General features: G+C 36.4%; 1 protein-coding gene across 1 annotated transcript; it reads left to right on the top strand.

Moving 5' to 3' along the window:
* Positions 1-966: 966 nt before the first annotated feature.
* ATP6V0D2 (ATPase H+ transporting V0 subunit d2) lies at positions 967-19,069 on the top strand (the record flags this gene model as incomplete). Its single annotated transcript, XM_082307709.1, has 8 exons — positions 967-1,096; positions 7,261-7,432; positions 9,340-9,518; positions 11,464-11,543; positions 13,403-13,480; positions 16,773-16,949; positions 18,320-18,397; positions 18,908-19,069. 8 exons carry the CDS (start codon positions 967-969, stop codon positions 19,067-19,069), a joined length of 1,056 nt encoding a protein of 351 aa, XP_082163835.1.
* Positions 19,070-21,803: the final 2,734 nt, after the last annotated feature.

Below are 21,803 nucleotides of genomic sequence, written 5' to 3'. Positions count from 1 at the left end.
TGCGATAAGACTTTCCCTTCCAGCAAAGCTTGCAGACATATGTTGCATACACTAGTGAACTTAGAGAGAAAAAGGACTTTTTGTGTTGATTACAGAAGCAAAGCCACTTTGAACTGTCAGCTTTGGGGCATCTAAATCTGAAATGCAGCAGACAGCAGTTCCATATAAAAGTCACTGATAGATTTAGCAGTTTCAAGTTTAAATTGAATCAAAATCAGGAAATCTAAAAAGGCTCTAAATCTGCATTATTGAAACAAAGATTCCCATTTTTATAGTCTTCATTTTGTAAGAGGAAAAATATGAGTTATTTCCCCATCTTACTGATTATAACCAGAGTATTTTGAATGGAACTTGGAGAAACTATAGTTTTGAGGTAAGTTCTGGATACTCACTTTAAAGGCTAATGAAAATGAAACCCTTCAAAGACCTTTCACCTATGGGCATGACCTAATGTTCACTGTAATTATTAGAAGGAACTTATAATTAATATACATATTTATTGATAGAGATGAGCAGCAGAAAATTTCTAGCAATCAAAAATTTTAAAAAACAAAAGGTATACAGAGACACTAAAAACCTCCTGTTTATAATGCATTTAACAAATGTGAAAATGCTATCAAGCTTTGTAATACGCTTTCTCATTCGCCAATCAGTACAGAGCATTCTTGTAAGCAATGGTTAAAGCTTATACTTCCTTTTTGGCTTCTCTTTCAACAATAATAGGTTCCTTTGCTGGCTCTGACAGGAGGGAGTTGGATTTGCTGGCTGGCTGTTGTGTAAGCATCAACTGTACTGGAACTACACTGGGAGCAAGAAACAGGAAGAAACCAGTTGGTAAAACACAATCATAGGCTGGCAGGAAATCAGTGACTGTTTGTCACTCCTTCCAAAGAGGAGTAAAACAGTTGGTAGCAAATACTCAGTACCATCAACTATCCAGCAGAGAGCTTAAATCTCCTTTTCTCCATGCCAGGATACTCTGAGTTTTACTTCAATGTGGACCATGGCTACTTGGAGGGTCTGGTCCGAGGGTTCAAAGCTGGGATCTTGACAAGTGCAGACTATGTCAATTTAGCACAATGCGAGACACTAGAAGGTAAGTCTACTGGTTTATTTTATTTTGGAAGAAATACTGTTCTTTAGACCTTTGAAGAAGGCAAGGTAAAAGACTGAAGTATTGAGAGCTTATTTTAAAAACCAGAGATAACCCTGATGTGCTTTGAAGAACTGTTCTCATATTTAAGTTAATAGCTTTCCATGGAAATCACCCTAGGATTTTACAGACTGTAGTTTGCAAAGCAATCCAGATGATGGGATTTTCTAGTTTACTGATAAAGTTTGGAAATCTCATCCATAGATTTCCTATGGAGACTGGTAACCTTCTCACAGATTTTAACCATGCTACAGAACTGTTCAAGTATAGAAGTTTCATATCATTTCAGTTGGATAAAATAGTTCACAAAAGTCTTATTAAAAGCTTACCATTTGGCACTGAGTTTCTCTATAAGAGATATAATTTTAGTACTTTATTACTTCATGAGTTTTAGGGCAGTGGGGGACATTCTACTTGCCAGGAAGAGAAAACTAGACTTCACAAAGATAAAACTGAACTATTCTCAAGATTTAAAAAAAAAAAAAAAAAAAAAAAAAAAAGTTTTTTCAAGGTGACTTTGCCACAGTAATAAAGAGAACACAGACTAGTTTTCAAAACAGCTTTCTGTGGCCAAGACTGGTCACAGCCTGATGAAGACAGATTTGTACAAAGAATCATATGACATACCTCTAGACCTTTGCCAGGAAGAAAATGTAACAGAAAAAAAAAATCACCTTTCTAAAGGAAGATAGAGTTTCTTTCCCTGACTCCAAATAAAAGCTATGATTGTCCACTGAAATAATTTCTATAGCATGTAGTATATTAGATTCATTTGAAAAAGCAACAAGGAGAAATAATAAGCTCGCTCTGTTGCATGGGTTGCTTTGTGTATGCAGTAATGGATTTGGGGAAATGAGAAGTGCAGAATCTGATGATTCCCATATACAATCAAGTTTTGAGGGTCTCTAAACTATTAATATAATAAAAACATAAGTATGGGAAGGTTGCATGCCATCCATCTTGCAGATTAAAACAACTATATTCAAATAGATACATGTAGGTATTTACCTGTCAGCAGGATAATGTTCCTCTCATAGTTAAAGAAGAGATTGTCAGTACAGTCAATGGGATCTAGAGACTATTCGACTGACCAAGTGCATGTACCTACTTCAGCTGATAAGCTGGAGAGTTGTATCAGCTCTCCATTTCATACAATTGCAGTTTAGACACACAGAACACATGTATATACTTCGAGAACTGAAATCTACTCACGTCAGCTAGATAAAACCAACAGTTTCCGTAGACTATTTGTACCAGCAGTTGTGATCTATGCAACTTAAAGACTCTACAGACGCTCTTGATACTGTATTTAATTGTTGACTTCAGAAAAAGCTAATAGAGCTTCAAACAGCTATAAAAGACACAAAGGACAGAATGATGGAATTATTAAACCTTGCTCTTACTCCACCTGTCTTTGCAAAGGAGCTTAATAACTTATGTCACCATAGGCTCCATTAAGAAAAAAAAATACCCATAAAATTCTGGTTACTTCTGAATAAGATGAAAACATACAGGTTTAATATTTTTAGAAACATAAAAGGAAAAAGGATTTCCCTCATCCTTCCCAGAAGAATACCTGCTGATGGTAAGTTAAGAATAGTTAAGAAAAACTATCTAAATTTTAAGTCAAGCTACAAGAAAGTTATTTACAATGAGGAAGTAGTTTTCAAACATTTCTGAGACATAAAAACCTTCAGCATTACTAAGAGCATGCAACAGATGGACAGATCACAACAGAGAGATAAAATCCTTTTCTAAGTAAGATTTATAGTAGAAAGAACAATGACTTTTTTATTTTTGAACCTTCTTTCTAATGTTCATTCAATTTTAGAACGTAAATTACTTCAGTAATAGAAGCAGCAACCACCTACAAGCACATCTCTACTACCCACTATGACTTCCTTTTTTTCTCTATTCAGCTACATCTTTCTCCATTGTAACATTTTCTACTTCTTTCAGACAGCTAACAGATTCCCACCAGTTATCTACCAAATGTATTATTTATAATGAAAATATGAGAAGTATTGGATTTGTACACAAGGCTAAACACACTTACCTCTCTGCACATATAGGATGCTGTAATATTGAACTTGCACCATGAGTGTACAGTGCACCAAAACCACAGACCCTTACCTCTAAAGTAAAAAATTGAGCTTTATGCATACATTGTATTTTGTTTCCAATGAAAAGATCCAACGTGTGGATTTGCACTGTGATACTATTTTGCTTGTCCAATAGTGCATTCAGTTCATGTCTTCACTTTAAAAGGTAATAAATTTACGCCATTCAGCATTCTGCGGCATAGCATCACGCCACAAAAACTGGCCTAAGTTAAAAATATTATAAATATGCTAAAACTAACAAGCATAAAAAAAATCAAAACAACCCCAAGTAACCCATAAATAGAATCAAAAAGATCTTTTAATTTCAAAGTGGTTTTGATTTTCTAGAGGGGAAACCAAAATGTCAGTACAGAAGAACCACAAGAAAAACTGCAGGTTAGTGCTTTACATCTGCTTGATAATCACAGAGTAAGTATAACAGTGAGAGGGAAAGAAAAAAAGGAGGATGCTAATTGACTTACGATACCACTGTGTCCTCTCAATTCAGGGCCACACAGAGAGAAGAAGAGGCCTTCAGCTTACCTTAGACATCCTTTGAGGCTTGTTTGAATTATTATAATTTCTATGGAGCTACCTTGTGGGCTGAAACACTGACTGAAACCTCTGCAACACGGCATGCTACTAGTTTGGCCCTATGTCACCCTCTGTTTCAGGGGAATGGGATCCTCAGAGGAACGCTGCTGACAGGCTTTGAAGTAGAATATGAGGGGGTTAAATTCAGTGCTTTATTCTTTCCTTGCTTCCTTGTATGATGGAAAGACTACTGCTCTCCAGAAGGAAGACTAGGTCACAGAAGGACAAGCAGCCCAGCTCTGCTCCCACCAACATCACTGAAATAAGTTCACTTAACTTGCCAGGACATACCAGCACGCAGTGGCTGAAGTAACAGTGTAAGTGAAAACTGGGGGTAGTCGGCTACCAAAGTGAGGACTCAGACAAGACTCCATGTGCTTGATGCCGAGAGTCCAGGTTAACGCTTTGTTCAAGTTCTCGCAATAGTCCTTTCTGATCAGCGCCATTCCTGTCTTAACTGTATTCATCTTAAACTAGTCTCCCTCTGCACATCAATTCCCTTTAGACATACTGTTAATTGTGTTTGGTTGCAGTTCAATTGTGAGTAAAATCATGTGATTTAAAATCACATTATTTAGAGTCATACATTTCCCACATACGATTTCCCTGCATGTAACTGTATGAGGAAATAAGTGATGCAGATGGATGGCAATAATACTGACACCTGAAACACAGGAATTTTCTTTCCTAGGGATTTGATGATGCTGAAAAGCCCAGGGTCTTGTGCAGGTCTCCAAGAGCCCCTGAGAAAAGGAGCAGCTACCATCACTAAAAGGTTTTGGTGAACAGGAATGTTTGAAGCCCCTGTAATGCTCAGCCATCTACTCCTGCCAGGTCATCAGGTCACGTTACTAGTACAAGTGTCTGATGGTGTTAGTTCACAGGTCTTAGTTAGGCCAACAGCCAAGAGAATACCATTTAAGACCAGCAGAGCAGCCTCTGAGCTGCACTGAACTCTGTCATGGTGTGAACTCTGATTATGTCATTCCTGATCGATACTATATGGTACTGGAGCTTGTGGATGACTATTTTCTCAATTGTTTTGGCCAAGGCCGTGAGATAGGGTTGAATACTGTTTCTTACATACAGTATGCATGCTGGCATTTATTAAATCATTTAGAAAGAATGAAGAAATACTTCTCTAAAGCAGACCATGGAAGTGACAGGGTCATAAATCCAGTATTCCTGGGCATAGTATTTCCTCCACAGCTTTTGAGAGCCAGATGGGGCTATTTAATGTGCTATAGCTAATATTTTTCATGCCTTACATTAGGGCATAGATTTTGAAGCCAGTCAGTCAATAAGAGAACTGAGGAAGGTGACACAGTCTTGTCAAACTATTCTCAACCAGTTGGGTTTGTTTTCTGTTCATCTCATGACAATGTTAAACACACTTCAGAATGGTCAACACTTGGGGCTGATATGTGGGTTTTGGAGTCTGCTTTAGGTACTAAACCTCTGAAAACCACCATGTCTGGAATGCATTTACAGAGCGTGAGTCAAGGTAGGTATCAGTGGTTAGTCTGAAAAGGAATTAAGGAAAGCTGGAATTCAGTTCTCTGCATGTAATGAGGTAGTATTATCTAATCCCACTATATGCCAAGTATTTTTACCTTCTTTGCAACAAAAAGAGAAAGTAAAAATCAGTTTTCACAGGAAATGTAGATGTGATATGAAAATATTAGTGATTTTTTTAAAAGTTAGTCTTACATATTTAGACTCATTTCTGGGCATAATTCAGCATTTTTATTTATCTCTTAATCTTTCTCACCTTTCTCTCTTTCTTGAAGTAAGTGGTTTTCTTTTTTCATATTTGGATTCTCTTTCTTCTTTCTACATGGAAGCCTGTACTGAAACTATGGCTATTTCCTAGTATCTGGCTCTGACCATTGAAAGACCAATTTCTTCTGCCTTCTTTTGTCAACACTTTTGTGACAACCTATATAATTTTAAGAAGCAATTATGCCAGAAACACTGCTAGCATAAGTTCAGTCTATTGCAGGAAGATCTAGAGAAATGCTAACAGTTGCAGAGAGCTAGCTGAGTAAGGCTGTCCTATCCAAGGGTCTGTTGATGTAATCGCTAAAATGAGCTCGAGTGGTGGCTAAACTGAATAGAAAACTCTGAGGGTTATCTATCTCAGTAAGCTAGAGTGCTAGACGTAGGAGTCTGAATTTGTGATGTACTAGTTCTTTTGCTTTAAGTCTCAGTGTAGGCAACCTTACTGCATACTAAGAAAGTACAGGTATGGGGAATTAGGAAAGAGTAGCTACTATACTGATAAAAGCACACCTTGCTAACTGCATATTAACTTCCCTTATAGGTACACCTTTTTTTCAGTCAGTGGGAGTGTTGCTTCCTTTTCCCTAAATATCACTTCAGATTTTATCTGGAAATCTAATCATTATGAATGCCCAAACCACATAACATTATCCCAATCTATAATTTACAGTAGTTTTAATATAGCCTTTGAAGACAACTATGTAATATAGCAGGGGCTTTTCTAAAAGGAAATGTTAAACTGCTTTGAACACTAAGAACTGATTCAAATCCTTACTTTTGCCTCATGGTGGAAAATGGCTAGCAGAGGAAATCTGTCAAATGAATTCTTTGATATTACAAAAGCTTCTTTCAACTTTGTTGTCTAATCAACCCATTTTCCTCAGTTATCAGGGTTGGGAGCTCAGACAGAATATGTCACGATAACCCAAGTTTCTGGAACAGCTTCTTAGAACCTGGTAGTAGCAGCCATAAATCAGACAAAGCCAAACCAGAAATGCTATGAAAGTGTAACTGTGCCCTTTCAAGTGCACTGCAGAAGCCATTTGGAGCCCAGAACCTGAGCGAGGCAAGATGTGTTCTCTCCTCTTCTTCGGGCAGCCTGGTAACATAAGATTATAGTCTTACCTGAGATTTAAATGTTTCAAATGAAAATTTAAGATCTTAATAAAGTTAAAGGATGATTCCTATTGATGCATAACAGTCCCTAGGAATGCAGGAGACAAAACAACAAACATTATAATGGTGCAAGAGTGGTGCCCTGAATAAATCAGAGAAATCAAAACATTGAACAAACCTGATTGGGAAGGGGCTCAGAAGAGCAGTAATTAACACTGTGCCTGGTGTGGCTGGAAACTAAAGTTGCCAGTGAAACTTCTGATAAAGATATAAGTTATCTGTGCTTTCCTGTGGCACGCAGTAAGTCTTACTGGTAGAAGTCAGTACAAATTTGCAGTAATTATGCATTTACTCTGCGTTAAATCTATGGCAAAACTTTTTCCATAGAGCATGATCAGACCCTTAATATGAAAATATAATGTAAGAAATGAACATTTTAGAAGTTTTTTTATTTGGTTTGGAGACAATATAATGACAGTTTATTCTCATGATCTTCCTTGAATCTAATTTCAGATCTGAAGTTACATCTACAGACTACAGACTATGGCAACTTCTTGGCTAACGAAACTGGCCCTCTCACTATTTCCACCATCGATGATAAACTGAAAGCAAAACTACTCACAGAATTTCATTACTTTAGAAATCATGCTTTTGAACCACTTGCCACTTTTCTGAATTTTATCACGTAAGTAACGTTACCACATAGCTTACCACATAGACTCAAAGCAAAAGCATAGCTACAAGTTAAAACAGTGTAAATGCATCATACTTGAATTTCTATTAAGTTTCAAAAATAGCAAAATTACTTTTATACTGCAGCATTTATATACTTTATATACTTTATTTGCTAATATAAGTTCTGCAAATATGAAGAGCTGTTGTCTTTGCAACTTCTTATTTTAAAGGACACAAGCAGATTTTTTCTGTGTACAGTGGCAGGAGGAGTGGTAGAGATTGAGAAAAAATGGTTACAATTTTCAAACATCATTTAAGTCAAAGAACTTGCAAAACTGTCTGGGGGGGGTGACTCATGCAAGATTAGCAATTTCATGATGTAGAGGGCAGTGATTTAGTTCCTAGGCATGTGGCAAGTTTCAGACTTTTTTTAAAGGGGGAAAGTTACAACACATCATACACCTGCCATACTTTTTATACCCTTTGTACATTAAAAGCAGAAAAACTTTATGTTGTGTATAGTAAGATACTTAGATCCAAGTAGGTTTTTTAAAAAGTACAAGTGCTGATTAATGCCAGGTGAAGAGAAAGTTCTGATCTCAATACAGTTATAAACAGATAAAACTTGTCGATGAATGGCTTAAACAACATTAAGAACAAGGATCTGCTTTATAACAGTATAACAACATGGATTAGTGAAATGGCAGCAGGATATTTTACCTGTTTACTCCCCCTGATCTTATCTTTTTCATATATTATAACAAGAACACCAGATTGTTTACCTTATTTTTAAGGAGTATTTTTATCACAACAGCAAAATTAAAGTATCACTAGTCTTTTTTTTTTTTTTTTTTTTTTTTTTTTTTGGTCAAGTGTAGCTGACCAGTTCTAGGTGAATATATCAACAGGATCTTAAAGACTGCCCTAGGACAGCTGTGACCTGAGGCATACAAAAGGTTTACCTTTTGCTTCAGAGAAATGAAAGTGAAAATATGAAAATTATGGCAGCTCTTTCCTCACACTGATTGACATGCACGTGTACACGTGTATGCACAATCTCTGCACGCTGTTGTTTTTTCATAATGGAGACACTATTTTAGGATATTTAACACAACTATTAAATCATTGAACTACATTTCACCAGGCCCCCTCCCAGATTTTGTGTGAGATTGTATTAATCCCTATTTGTCTCTAGCTGTTCTGAATCAACAACGCAAGCTGAAGACTGGCGGTCTTGTTATAAGCATCCCAAGGGAATAACTTTTACATTTCCAAGTCACTTACAAAAGTCTTGTCAGCCTCTCTGACAGTAAAACTAGTAAGAAGCTGATTGATAGAAAACTTTTACTGAAAAGAAAACTTTTAGCAATAAAGAAGAAATTTCTGAGAACCTGTTCTTAGTTTCCTCGTGGGAGGATGTTTAAAGCTGAGTGAGAAGAAAGCCCTAAGATTGGTCCATCTGCATTAACTCTGCAGTTTTAGTGCCCAGATTCTCACACACTTCTCTGTCCAGATGGTCCATATAAAATAACAAAATCCCAAACTAGAGAAGATGCTAGCTCAGGTGATTTACTTTTTGATACCACTCATTGTCACTTGCTATAGTGAACTGACATTTCACAGCTGTTATGCTTATTATATTCATGTTTCAGTTTCCCCTTCTTTAAAAGTGTCTCTTTCCCCAACTTAGTCACATGTTTAAAATTAATACTGCGTGTTACCTACTGGCTATTTAAAAACTTCTGTTGGTTTTTGATAAATGAGACATTGATACAGAGTGAACACACAAACCTGCAAATACTGTGGTTGTTTCTGACCTTAGTATTATTACTAATTTTCAAAAACCTTGTTTTGGTATTTTTTCAAAGGAAAATTCTTTATAAAGATAAGGTTCATTTCTTTTTCTTTCAAATACAGATACAGCTACATGATTGACAACGTAATTCTTTTAATAACTGGCACATTACATCAGCGGCCCATAGCTGAACTTGTTCCCAAGTGCCATCCACTGGGGAGTTTTGAGCAAATGGAAGCAGTCAGCATTGCCTCAAACCCCACTGAGCTGTTCAATGCAATTTTGGTTGACACACCATTAGGTAGGAACACTAAATTATATCTTATTTGCTTCTTGAAACTACTCATCCTGTATTCTTAAGAATATCTCAGATGGAGTAACATGTTTTCCACTGGATATGCTGTGTTTTGGTAACATGAAACATGAAGTGTGGATCAAGCACTTCTAAAGTGGTGTTCAGGACATTGTCTAGTAATATTTACTAACAGCTTCTATATCAACCTTGGGTAGCAGACACAAAGAAAACATGCTACTCAAGAAGTGTAATGGCTATCTTTTATACCCAAAGTAGCCACTGATTTAGAGCATCTAGATTTTTATTTCAACATCTGCATCTATAATTAAAAAATGTAAGATGAAATCTTGCCTATCCCTCAATAAGGATCAAGAAGCAGACAGTCACTAATAAATATTAGATGTTGTGGTAGAACCTAGATTCCCTCTTGGGATTTGGGCATGATTCAAACACAGAGAAACTCCCTATTTTGAAGAACTAAATCTGAAAGCAAAACAGAGCCAGGCTTGGGAACGTCGCATTCTGAAATTGGGATGAAAGTCTGCTCAATGTGCTGCAGCAGCCAACATGAAAAAACAAAAACTAACCAGCTCTGGGGTACTGCTGGGAAGAGTACTGAGAATAAGTTGGAACTGGATGGATTTGAACATATATGAAATCTTTGTGTGCCCTCATCTTGAGTACTGTGAGTGGGTTTGGGTTCTGCTTCTCCAGAAGGCGTGGTGAGTTGGCCCCAGACAGAAGCCAAACTCCCACCCAGCCACTCGCTCAGCCCCCGCCCCCAGCACAATGTGGGGAGAAAACAGTGGGGAAATATAAGGAGCTTGTGGGTTGAGATCACCTACCAAGTACTGTTGCAGGCAAAACAGATTGGGGAAAATTAACTTGATTTATTGTTGATTAATACTAATATATTTAATTACTGTTTCAGGCATTAGGAAACAAACAAACAAACAGAAAGAAACAAACTTTTACATACTTAGGGAAAACACCTTTCCTCCCCCCTTTCCCACTCCTTTGCTCCAGGCTCCTCTCCTTTGCCGCCTTGTTATCACTGCAAGTGACACTCAGTCCCTTTGGAGAGGCAATGAGCGGCACAGGCAACAGTCAGTACACGGCGGTTTCTTTCTTTAGTTTGAGAGAATAAAGGGAACTGTCAGGGCTACATCCTCTAATATTGTTCATCCAAAAACTGGATGCTGGGAGAGTATGAAGGGAGAACACCACAAAACACAGCCAGGCTCACATGGTCTCTTTAAATAGCACCTCCCATTGAACTGTCTGAGACAACACTCTGTCCCGCAGCACTGGTCTGTCCCACTGCCATTACTTAGGAACAGTGACGGACTGGCATACTTGTGTTGGTTATGAATACAGTATTTTTAACCGGTCCAGCTGCACAAATGAACTTCATCCCCTGCCTCCCTGTTCAAAAGCTTGCTCTTTAGCCAATTCTGCACAGGACCTGAAAGCACAGGTGGCCAGGGTCAAAGCTTGTGCCCCTTACTAGTTGCAACCTGTTGCCTTTCCCCCACTACAGACATACCCAAAGAGGAAGAGGATTCTCCTTAACAATTGCAGAATACCTGCATGATTTAAGACAAAAAATATCTTTCATGTTCCTCACTAGAAAATCTCCCTCATGCCCAAACCATATATTTCGGAGAAGATTAAGGCTTTCATTAGCATTTCTCATCTGATTCCCTCTGGAGATGTGGAATCTGGCTGCGGCACTGATTGATTCCCCTCACAGCAGATTCTCATTAAAAAGGAGGGAGTAGGAGGATAAGGGGGAAATCAAGGGGATTTCTCTTCCTCTCTGTTACATCACTCTTTCTTGTACAACAGAAACCTCAGATTCTTGCTCACAGACTGGTGAATGGCAATAGACAAGAGATGCGTATTATCAGCATGTAGATTTATACTGCAATATAATAAACTCTGCTTTCAGCTGCTTTCTTTCAAGACTGCTTGTCTGAAAATGACCTGGATGAAATGAACATTGAAATAATGCGCAACAAACTGTACAAGGCAAGTTCTTGCAACATAACGATAATACTTGGGGTTTTTCAAAGTGTCTCAGAAAAGGAGGTCAGTATCATTAACCCTGTTTTATGGATGGGGAAACAGAAGCATGGTGAGATAAAGCAAGCTGTCTAAGGTCAGCTGGTTGATGACAAGTCCAGGAATCAAATCCAGCTCCTTTCATTTCTACTCCACTGTTTGGAGAGTTTTCAAATTTTAGGTCTGCATCCAAATTCTAATTTAATATTTCATTAATGAAAATGCTTTAGATGTCAGGCTAATATCCAGATCCATTTGTTTATGAATAACTTGGTTATCCACCAAATGCCACAGAACTGTTAGCTCCTAAGTGAGCCTAGACAGGATTTTGGCTAACATTTATTTTTATTTATGGAAGGTAGATGTGATTTGAAAAGGTCTAATTGCTTTGAGTCTAGCTAACATTTTTTTTTACTTAAGGGTTTTGTATAATTTCTTCCTTTTTACATTATTTTTAGCATTGCTACAGCACGCTGCTGTAAGGATGTGCTTCTAACATGTGCCTTGCATTTTCAAAGTACTTTACAAATATTATCACACAGGCCAATACTCTTAGGATGGTCTCTTTAAAGGCTATACATATTTCATTCTGTTAATGGTTCCTCCTGGCACATTCTCTCCAAATTCTTTGTTATCTTTCTTTCACAGTGGATGCCCCAGACTGCAGGAAGTATTCTTACAGTGATCTGATTGCACTAGAAAAAAAAATCTTCTGTTTGTCTTACAAATTATATTTATAAATTCACAAACCAATATTTGATTCTTAAATATTCTGCTACTTTCTCTCATTCAAAACAAGATCAGTTATGCCCAAGTATTTTAATTCTGTCACAGTACTACTAAACTAGACACTCTTTTTCCATTTGATGACATACAGATTTGATTCTTATATCCTCTGTGGATAACCATACATTTACACTTATTAAATCTATTTTTTTGGTTTTTTTTCTTCTCACTCTTCTAAGTATCAGGGGGATCATTCTTCACACACATCTAAATTATTAATATATCCTGTCTCCTCTGCTTCAGCTGTCAATGTGATCAGTTATGTTTCAGATCTACTATCAGATAGCACTATACAGAACCTAACACATAATCCCATGCAGCAGATCCCCCTTGAGATGCCTCTACTTAAAATTCACTTAATTGCATACTTAGTGACAGCTTCTTATAAGAAGATTGCATGAAGTTGTAGCAAATGCATTTTGATAACATAAATGTTCCCTAAGACAGTATTTTGGGGAATGGAGAGGCAGGTGGAACAGCATCTCTCAGATATTTAGGGTCCTTCCTGCACAGGTATTTTGAAATGGGTGTGAAGGCCAGAAACCTTAACAGACCAGAGGGCTCTGCAGACCGGTATTACAGAAGCTTTGTCCACTGTTCTGTCCTAATCCAGGGTTTAGGGTAGAGCAGGAGGGATCAGTTTGTGTATCCTCATAGTGCTGGCCCAACACCCATGGCATATTCCTAAATCCCCTCCTCCACACTATAAATGCAGAGTTTCCTTCAGCCATCTGTTTATTACGCAGTGGAAGCTCAACGGAGCTCAAGAAGTTCCTTCTATAGAGAGCAAAGAAAACACAATATTTGTCCTATAACAGTTTTTAAAAACATTTGAACCCGTATTGTAATAACAAGACATTTGCATTTTAATATTTCAACTTTCAATCCAGCAAAGTAATTAAGCACATATTTGAATTTAAATTCATAGGTAGAATTACCACAGTTAATGGAAGTATTTAAAAATGAGGTTCATGACTATGTGCCGTGTTAGTCCAGGTCTTACGTAGTGTTTAAAATATTTCTCTTCTTCTTTCATGTAGTCTTATCTTGAGGCGTTCTATAAGTTTTGTGAAAAACAAGGTGGTACTACAGCAGAAATCATGAGACCTATTCTTGAGGTAAGAAAAACTCAGTCTTTGTATATGAAAGTATTCCACAACGTTTTCATAATTAGGTTACTTTGTTTTTCCTGTTCCTTCTCTTTCCATTTGCAAAGTTATTTGCCAAATGTTTGCCTCTCCTCTGAATAATAACTGTTTTTCTAAGATGTAACAAAGGCTTTATTCTAGGATGACTTTTACCTCTTGACTACAGAAGTAGCTAGTCCATTACCAGGGAGGAGTTAGCCTCAGTTAATATTTTTCTATAACAGAGAGCAGAACAGAATAAATGGTTCACTGATCTCAAACTGTTGGCCCTTAACATTTTCCTGTATTATGTAGAAAAGCTAAAAAGTGGATTATTCTTACACCTCCTAGCTCAAAATTAAATTTGGGATAGCTCAGGTCTGGCATTACTGTATATTTACTAATGTACAATCTTTAAGCTTCATGGCACTATTATGTTTGTTTACTTTCCTATTAAAATTAATGGCTGAAGTTAGAGTTGAGTGACCTTTGGAACTAGTGTTATACAGAAAAGCCCAACATTACATGTTTTATTTTTCTCTCACCTCAGAAAAGTTTAATATTTACTTTTTCCATGACATAAAAAATTCCTAACGTCCTCCTCCCCAAAGCATACCTAAAGCATAGTGAATGACATTTTTGTATCTGTTACTGTAATAAAAGATCCAGAAATTCCTAACATTTTGAGTTCTCAGCATTCAGCTCCATTTTTTTTTTCACATGCTTTATCATAATTCTTTGCAGAGTTTGAAAGCCAGATCACCCATTTGCTTCCAGGAGTCTTTTTTTCTGGATAAGCAAAACTTACACCCTGGAAACTGACTGAACAAAATTCGCTGAGCTCAGATGACATCACACTAAAAGTTTGCATTATAGGAGAGAGATAATAACCCTGGGAGCTCACCCCTGAAGGAAGAATGATCCTATATTACATCTTATGAAACAATGTTCTAAAAGGGAATGCAATTTAATATTTTATTTAACCAGGTCATAATGTTTCATTTTATGTTCTAAAGAAAATATTCTTAATCAAGTCAAATCAGAAATTAAGTATTTTGAGTATTCTTTTCCGAAAAATAAAAATCAAGAGATTGGCTGGCAGAGGTAAAGACATTTCCCACAGCTGATTTGGATTTTTCAGAAAGTTCATTTTTAGCTAGAAATTCATGCTGAGAGCAGATTACTTACCAACATTAGTTTAAGCATGCTGTAAAACTCTCTTTATAGCAGTTGTAACAGTTTGGTCTGTGATAAGCTTCTTTAAAATCCCTATCTAATGTCAATCAGCTAGGAGGATCAACTTTTCTGCAGAAGATTTCCTTTTCTGTAACATTTTAATAATCTGAAGACACACATAGAGCAGATTGCTAATGGTTGAATTCACAAAAAGCCAAAGTTTAATTATTCAAAAGAATACTTGCTATTTATTCTGTAATCTTATATGTAAGACTACCAACCTGACCCTATCAGAATGAGGCTGAGGTATTTAGCTCGCCAACTCCTTGACCACCAGTCACGGTGCCAACCTTCCACATTAAAAGTACTGATGATCTCTCTTCCACCATCGATGACAAACATTGCATATTTAACCCTGAATCTGGCAAGAAACTGCAGGACTGCACTGCAGCTAGTGCTGTGCCTGTTATTAGGGCCTCATGCTAATTCTCAAGTAGCAGACATGTTACTTCACTTTCCCATATGGAAACTAAAGCACTTAGGAAATGGTCGTCCTGTGACTCCACCTCTACCTGCAGTAATCAAATGGCTCAAGTCGCCAAATAACTGCCTCGTGGCCTTACTCACTATGGAGAACCTCATGTGCCAATAATTTGGTGAACTGAGAGGTCTGTAGGGATGGGACTGATCCATGACTGGAAGTCATGGAATTAGGTCCCAAACCTTCTAGCATTAGTTGTAATTGCATCTGAGCATGCTTTTTTCCCAATAAAATATTATAAATCTAACAGCTAGATTCTACGTGGCTTTAACAAGTTAAAAAAACAAAGCATTTGTCCTTCCAAAACAGTTTCACTAGGGCTGATATGCCTGTTCATATTAATAAGGCAAGTGAAATTTGGCCCTGTTATTCATTAGCCAGAAATCTTTTCAAGCACACTTATTTCCTTCTCATTATTTCTCTATTGTTTATTCATTTTCCTTACTCTGAAGTCAGTGCCAGAGGGCAGTTGGGTCCCTGTTACAGTGTGTTCCAGTACACAGGAGTAGGGTCTATGAATATGTGCTTAACTGCTAAAGTTGTAGAACTGTGTTGCAACTTCAGTCGTCTTATTCAATGGAAAAGAGTACCTTTCTGCTTAAAACAGTTCAAAAATTCGCAGCGTAAGAAAGTTTGCAAGCTGCCTAAAATGTGTGTATACTATATATGGTTCACTTGGAAGATTTTCCTAGGTAAACCCTGCAATTAGCAAGAGGTCTGCTGTTCTTACAACATGAAAGTAAGTAACAAAGGAAAGAAATAAACCCATAGTCAATTTAGCTCTCAAGACAGAAAAATAGATTTAAATCAGACAGAACTAAGATTATTTTTATTTACCATTACATTTTTAATTCATACTGTAAGAATGGCAAGTGAAATTTTGCCTTGTACAAAAGAACAACCTGAGATCTAGACATCAGAATGACTTTCAGTCTGCTGCTGCAGGGAAAATACAGATACTACAGGCATTTAAATCTGGCAGAAGAAATATAGCCTTTGATTCTACGTGTTAAAAATTAACTGTTATTTGAAACACTTGAAAACTTTAACTTGGCAAGTAAGCAGCCCCCTTCACTTTATTAAATTATTGCTTCAAATATGTGCATTCAGAAACTATGTTTTTTTCAGAATTTCCATTCAACCTTTACTCTCAACAGCACTTTGAGTTAATCCAGAACAGTACTATTTATTCTTAGTCCTCTCCTGTATTATTTATAAGAGTATTATTTCGTAACTTCAGAAGGGTGTGTGAGGAGATTTTTTGTTGTCAACATCTGGGTAACCAAGTAGGGAAATGAGGAAGTAGCAGCAATGATATTTTCAGTACAAAAATCACAGAATAAAAGCTGTGCTTGCAAAACACTTTGATTTTCTAGTTAAAATTTAACAAGTATTTGCAAACAAGGATTTACAATTTTTAAAATAAGGTATGTTTCTAATGCTCTGAACTCCACTTTTTTTTTTAACTTTCCATAGTTTAGCTTACTGAAAAGAAAACATATCCCCACATTAATTTAGAATGAGATCTCTAATAACACCTTTTTATTCTTTGTTTTGCATATTAAGTTTGAGGCAGACCGACGTGCCTTTATCATCACCATTAATTCATTTGGCACTGAGCTGAGTAAAGATGACCGAAAGAAGCTGTATCCAACCTGTGGAAAACTGTATCCAGAAGGCTTACAGCTGTTGGCCAATGCAGATGACTACGAGCAAGTGAAGTGTGTTGCAGATTACTATGCAGTATGTAATCTAATTTCTTAAAAAAAAAAAGCCAAAATACAAAATACTTAACATCTCTTGATGTCAGCAAGAGTGTTCACATAAGATAAAAACACTTCTGAGAGAGAAAAAAATAATTGAAGATACAAAAGATCCCATAAAGAAGTATATGGAATCAAAGGCCTTTGGTATGAAGACATAAGATACATTATTGCCTTAGTGCAATACAAAGTTCCTCTTACAGTGATGTTTAAATAAGACCAAATCACATTCTAGTAAACAAAACTCTTCCTACTTCATTAACCCTCCACAAATTGAGTTTCACTTCACAGTTGCTGCCTCCAAGATTTTGGAGCAAAAGTGTAAGTCATTTTAAAATGAGCTGGCCAAACAATTCATGTCACAGATGAGTGCAAACCTGATTTATTGCTAGTGTACCGTAAAAATGCCCTTCTGAAAAGCTTGCTCTAAATCACTGATTGAATCAAAGAAGTAGACGAAGTTATTAATACTGATGTGACTAGTGCTGTTATTAAAGATGAACCAATATGCAACACTTGCTCTATGCATTAACTGTGGTACCCTGACTACCTATAATATTTAAGCTACCTCCAAGCAGGTACACAAAACAAACGGACATCTGGTCTACTGCTTTTTCCATACAAGAAACAAAGCTGGAGATGCACATCTGTTCCTGTGCATAAACAGAATGTTAGAAGCACGTGCCACCATGTCAATGTGGTACAGAGCAAGTCTATTCATGTGATGGTAGGATATTTAGATGAATTTGGGAACCATGGTAATAGACCTATACCGCACTGCTACTTTATAGGAAAAAGAAAACAAATACACAGAGAAGCAAATTACATAGAAATGTAACACGTAAGAAATGAAGTCAAATATATCTGCGCAGAATATTCCAGGGTGACATATCAGACTAATGGATTTAGGTACAATATTAATGCAGATAAAGCAAATCCAGCTGACTACTGGAAATAAAATGAGCCACCATGTGAGGATCAGAGTTCAGGGTTTTGGCTCCATTTACAGCTCTGGCTCTGATGGATACTATTTGTACAACAAGTTGAGTGCTCTCTGTCCAAAGGAGTGAAAGGTCATGTGTCATTTTACAATAAGCCTCTTTTAGTGCCTTCAGTAAATTACATTAAGTTGTAGGAAATGACGGTAAGAAATACAAGAACAAATGTGATTTTTCTTTCTTTTGCTGACCATATGCTTTTAACTTTTGGTAGAACTGTAATCTTTACATGAGTTCTTCTGTACAGAAAGATTACTTAACGTAGATTGATTAATAAAGTAATGTAAGGTATCTGAGCTGCACAGAACGCAAAAGTACCTTATTTCCATTGGGTGGTTGTCTATGCTTTTAGGAATACAAGGCTGTGTTTGAGGGCATAGGGAGTGGCACTGGAGAAAAGACACTGGAAGATGCATTTTTTGAACATGAGGTAAGAGCTTCTTAACCTTAACATACCACAATGAAAGTTACACACCTAGAATTTTGATTTTGATTCTACCATACTGCAACATTCAGCTTTGTATTCAAGAACACAGTATTTCTATGGCTGTCAACATTTGGCTGAATTAAAATAGAAGGATTTACCTTTTTAAATAAAATAAATCCCAGGACATTCTTCTGAAGACTAGTTATAGAACTGTCAACACTGATAGCCTATCCAAAAGCCATCTCATATAAACTGCCTAATGAAATTTCTTTTGAATAGTCTACTGAAGAAGGTATTTCACCACTGTCCTTTACTTACCTGTAATGTTGCTGTAGTCTGTTACCAAAATGAATCCAGAGATGACAATTTGATTATATTTATACTCAAGAGACTCCTAAATATAGTCATGGTTGCAAAGTTACATAGAAATCTTGATCATAAAAGCTACCATATAAAAATCACATTGGCCTTCTTTAATATTTTATCATAACACTTGTTTCATCTTTTCCACAGGTAAAGCTGAATGTGCTTGCATTCAACAACCAGTTTCATTTTGGAGTATTTTATGCCTATGTAAAGTTAAAGGAACAAGAATGCAGGAATATTGTATGGATTGCTGAATGCATTTCGCAGAGACACAGAACCAAAATTAACAACTACATTCCGATTTTCTAAATCTGAGAATTTATAATCCTACAATGCCTGAAAAGATGCATTATTTCATAGAAAAGAAGAAAAATCTTATTTCAAAAGTTAACTCTTATCACATGTTTTAAGTTGTATTAATGATTCTCCTTACATACAGCACTGTAAGAAAAAGTAATGTAATTAGAGATGTGAGTACTTTATAAGGAAATATTAGTGGGCTTATGCATAGTTTTTGTTGGTAGATTTGTTGTTCCCACTGTGGCCATTTTAACTGAATTGATCAATAAAAACTTCCTGCAAGGTCTTACATACATATGCTTTCTCTTTTGTGGAAGCAAGCTTTCTAGCAATGACATTTGAAAAGCTCTTTAATGGCTTAATTTTGAATTAATGGTTTTCTCAAAGGGCCAACTAAACTACTGCTTCTGTCTTACACTTATGCTCTTCTTCATGGCATACAAGATTGTATGAAGGACTTAATACACAAACAAGAGAGAAACTTCAGGGTTACTCTGAGATTCCCCTTAAGGAATCTCAAGAGAGAGCTTCCTGAACCTTTCTAACTGTGAGACCTCTCTGCAGCTAAATGTAAGGAAGTAATTTCATTTTCATGAAAATGTTTTCACTTATTCCTTTATGGTCACATGAGGAGCATCATAAGTGTCAAACAACGGGTGTCTGATCTACTCCACGGCAATACAAACATCTCCTCCCAGCACACCAAAGATACTGTCTTATGTATGCACTAGGGAAGATTATGAAACATGAATGAAAATACCAGCCAAGTCTGTATCAGTTTTACATCAGACACAAACAACACCAGCTCTGAGCTATTTGAGGACCTGGCTAAGATTAGTAACTAAAAATAGAGTGAACAGTTGAAGCCAGATTGTAGCAGGACAAGATTAATTCTGCTGAAGAAAAAGGAAGGATTTTGAAAGCCATATCAACATTCTGTCTTCCTACTCCATTCAAAATATTTGCCCTCTTTATCTTTGAAACAGGCCATACCTTCCTTTTCTGCATGACTTATCAGTTTCAGGCTGCACAATAGCAAATCTCAATCTTCAGCTGACTGTGCCTCCAGTAATACGATACAGAAATAAAATCCATTTCCTGCTGAGTAGACAGAAAAATAAAATATATCTGATATCAACACCTCAGAGTTACAGAAAACATTCAGGCATCATGGTTTTAAGAACTAAGATATAATATCCCTCTCTCTATAATATATAAAAGTGCACAGGTATACATATATAGAAAGTAGAAAATGTTACCATTTTAATAGCTAAAAACACAGTTCCTAAACTGTAAACATAACCAAAGGGTTATATCCCAGAACATCTCATACTGATTTAATAGAGAATTGAGAAGATCTTTAATATTTTGCTTTATTGTGAATCACAGAGAACCTTACATTACTACTTTAAAAGATACTTTCAGAGAGTTTCCTTTAAAAATAATTCAGTAGGAATTTAGAAAAATCGACTAAAAAGAAATAAGTTTATAAGAAAATAATACAGATCTTATCTCTATATTAAGGCTTCTTTGTTTAGCAGATCTAGTAATTCAGAAGCAAAAAAAAAAAAAAAAGAAACTGAACTGTAAGATTTGTGGATTGCAATTTCATTTTGGCATTTGTAGTTGCTTCCTTGCACTGCTTTTACTACCTTGCATTTCTTAATTTGTATTTCCCAGTCTAATTGTGACCAACACTTTCCAGTTCACACTTGTATCGCAAACTATATCACAAACTATAACACAAACTGCACTGAAGAAAGTAATAGGCCTATGTTCTCTCCAACTTGCATTTTTCTATATTTTTTAGTAGTAGCATTAGAAAAATTTGTTGTGAGCAGAGAATAACAAAGTCAACTGGTCTGGGACACAGAAACTGAATTCATATGGTTCAGCACAGTGCACAAATACTTTTTCTGTACTGATAAATCAAACCTCCCTACTTGAACAAAATAAACCAGCTGGCTTTCTGCCAAGAATTTTCTGAAGTGATTTGAAAGGGAAAGAATCTGCTCTCCACCCTAAATCATTCTGTGCCAGGGAAGATATGCAGCTGCTATTGCTACAGTCTGTGGATACTGTTGGCTCAGAAAAAAATGAGCAGGAATTGCAGCTTACATGATTGTGTTGTCAGCAGAACTGGTCTTTAGACTATGAAAAGGACAGCATCAGTGTTGATTGATGCTATTTTCAAAACAACTTTCTAGATATTTGCTAAGTAAGGACAGGATGTACTAGGCATCAATTATATTCAATTTAAGAACAAGCAAGAGAAGCAACAGACTAAGAAAGGAATTAGGACTTTAAAGTTACAAGTCCTTAAACACCTAGCTTTTTCTATAAATAATATAATCTACATCACTCTCTTGTTAGCAAATTAGTCTTCATGCTGGTGTGTATGTATATATATACACAAATATAAAAAAAAAAAAATATGGTCATATATCATCTCTAACAAGATCTTATAGTGGAAGTCCAGATCACAGAATCACGACTATGAGCATCATTAACTTCTTAATGATAATGTGAATTTGTAGGATAGGGGAACATGAGGCAATGAGCTACTTTTCTTGTTCTTCTTTATACCTCTCAAACAACATGAACTTGCGTTCGCACTCTTAAATCGTTAAGCCTATCCAGACAAATTTGTTCAATATGATTATGCTGACTATGCCCCTTTGCCTGTGTCTTCAATGAGAGATGAAGAGCAGGACCAGGAATGAGCTTCTGGTGAACTCTGAGA

Source organism: Platalea leucorodia (assembly GCF_965183815.1).
Source record: "Platalea leucorodia genome assembly, chromosome: 1".
Taxonomy (NCBI): domain Eukaryota; kingdom Metazoa; phylum Chordata; class Aves; order Pelecaniformes; family Threskiornithidae; genus Platalea; species Platalea leucorodia.
This window is presented reverse-complemented; position numbering and strand designations above follow the sequence as displayed.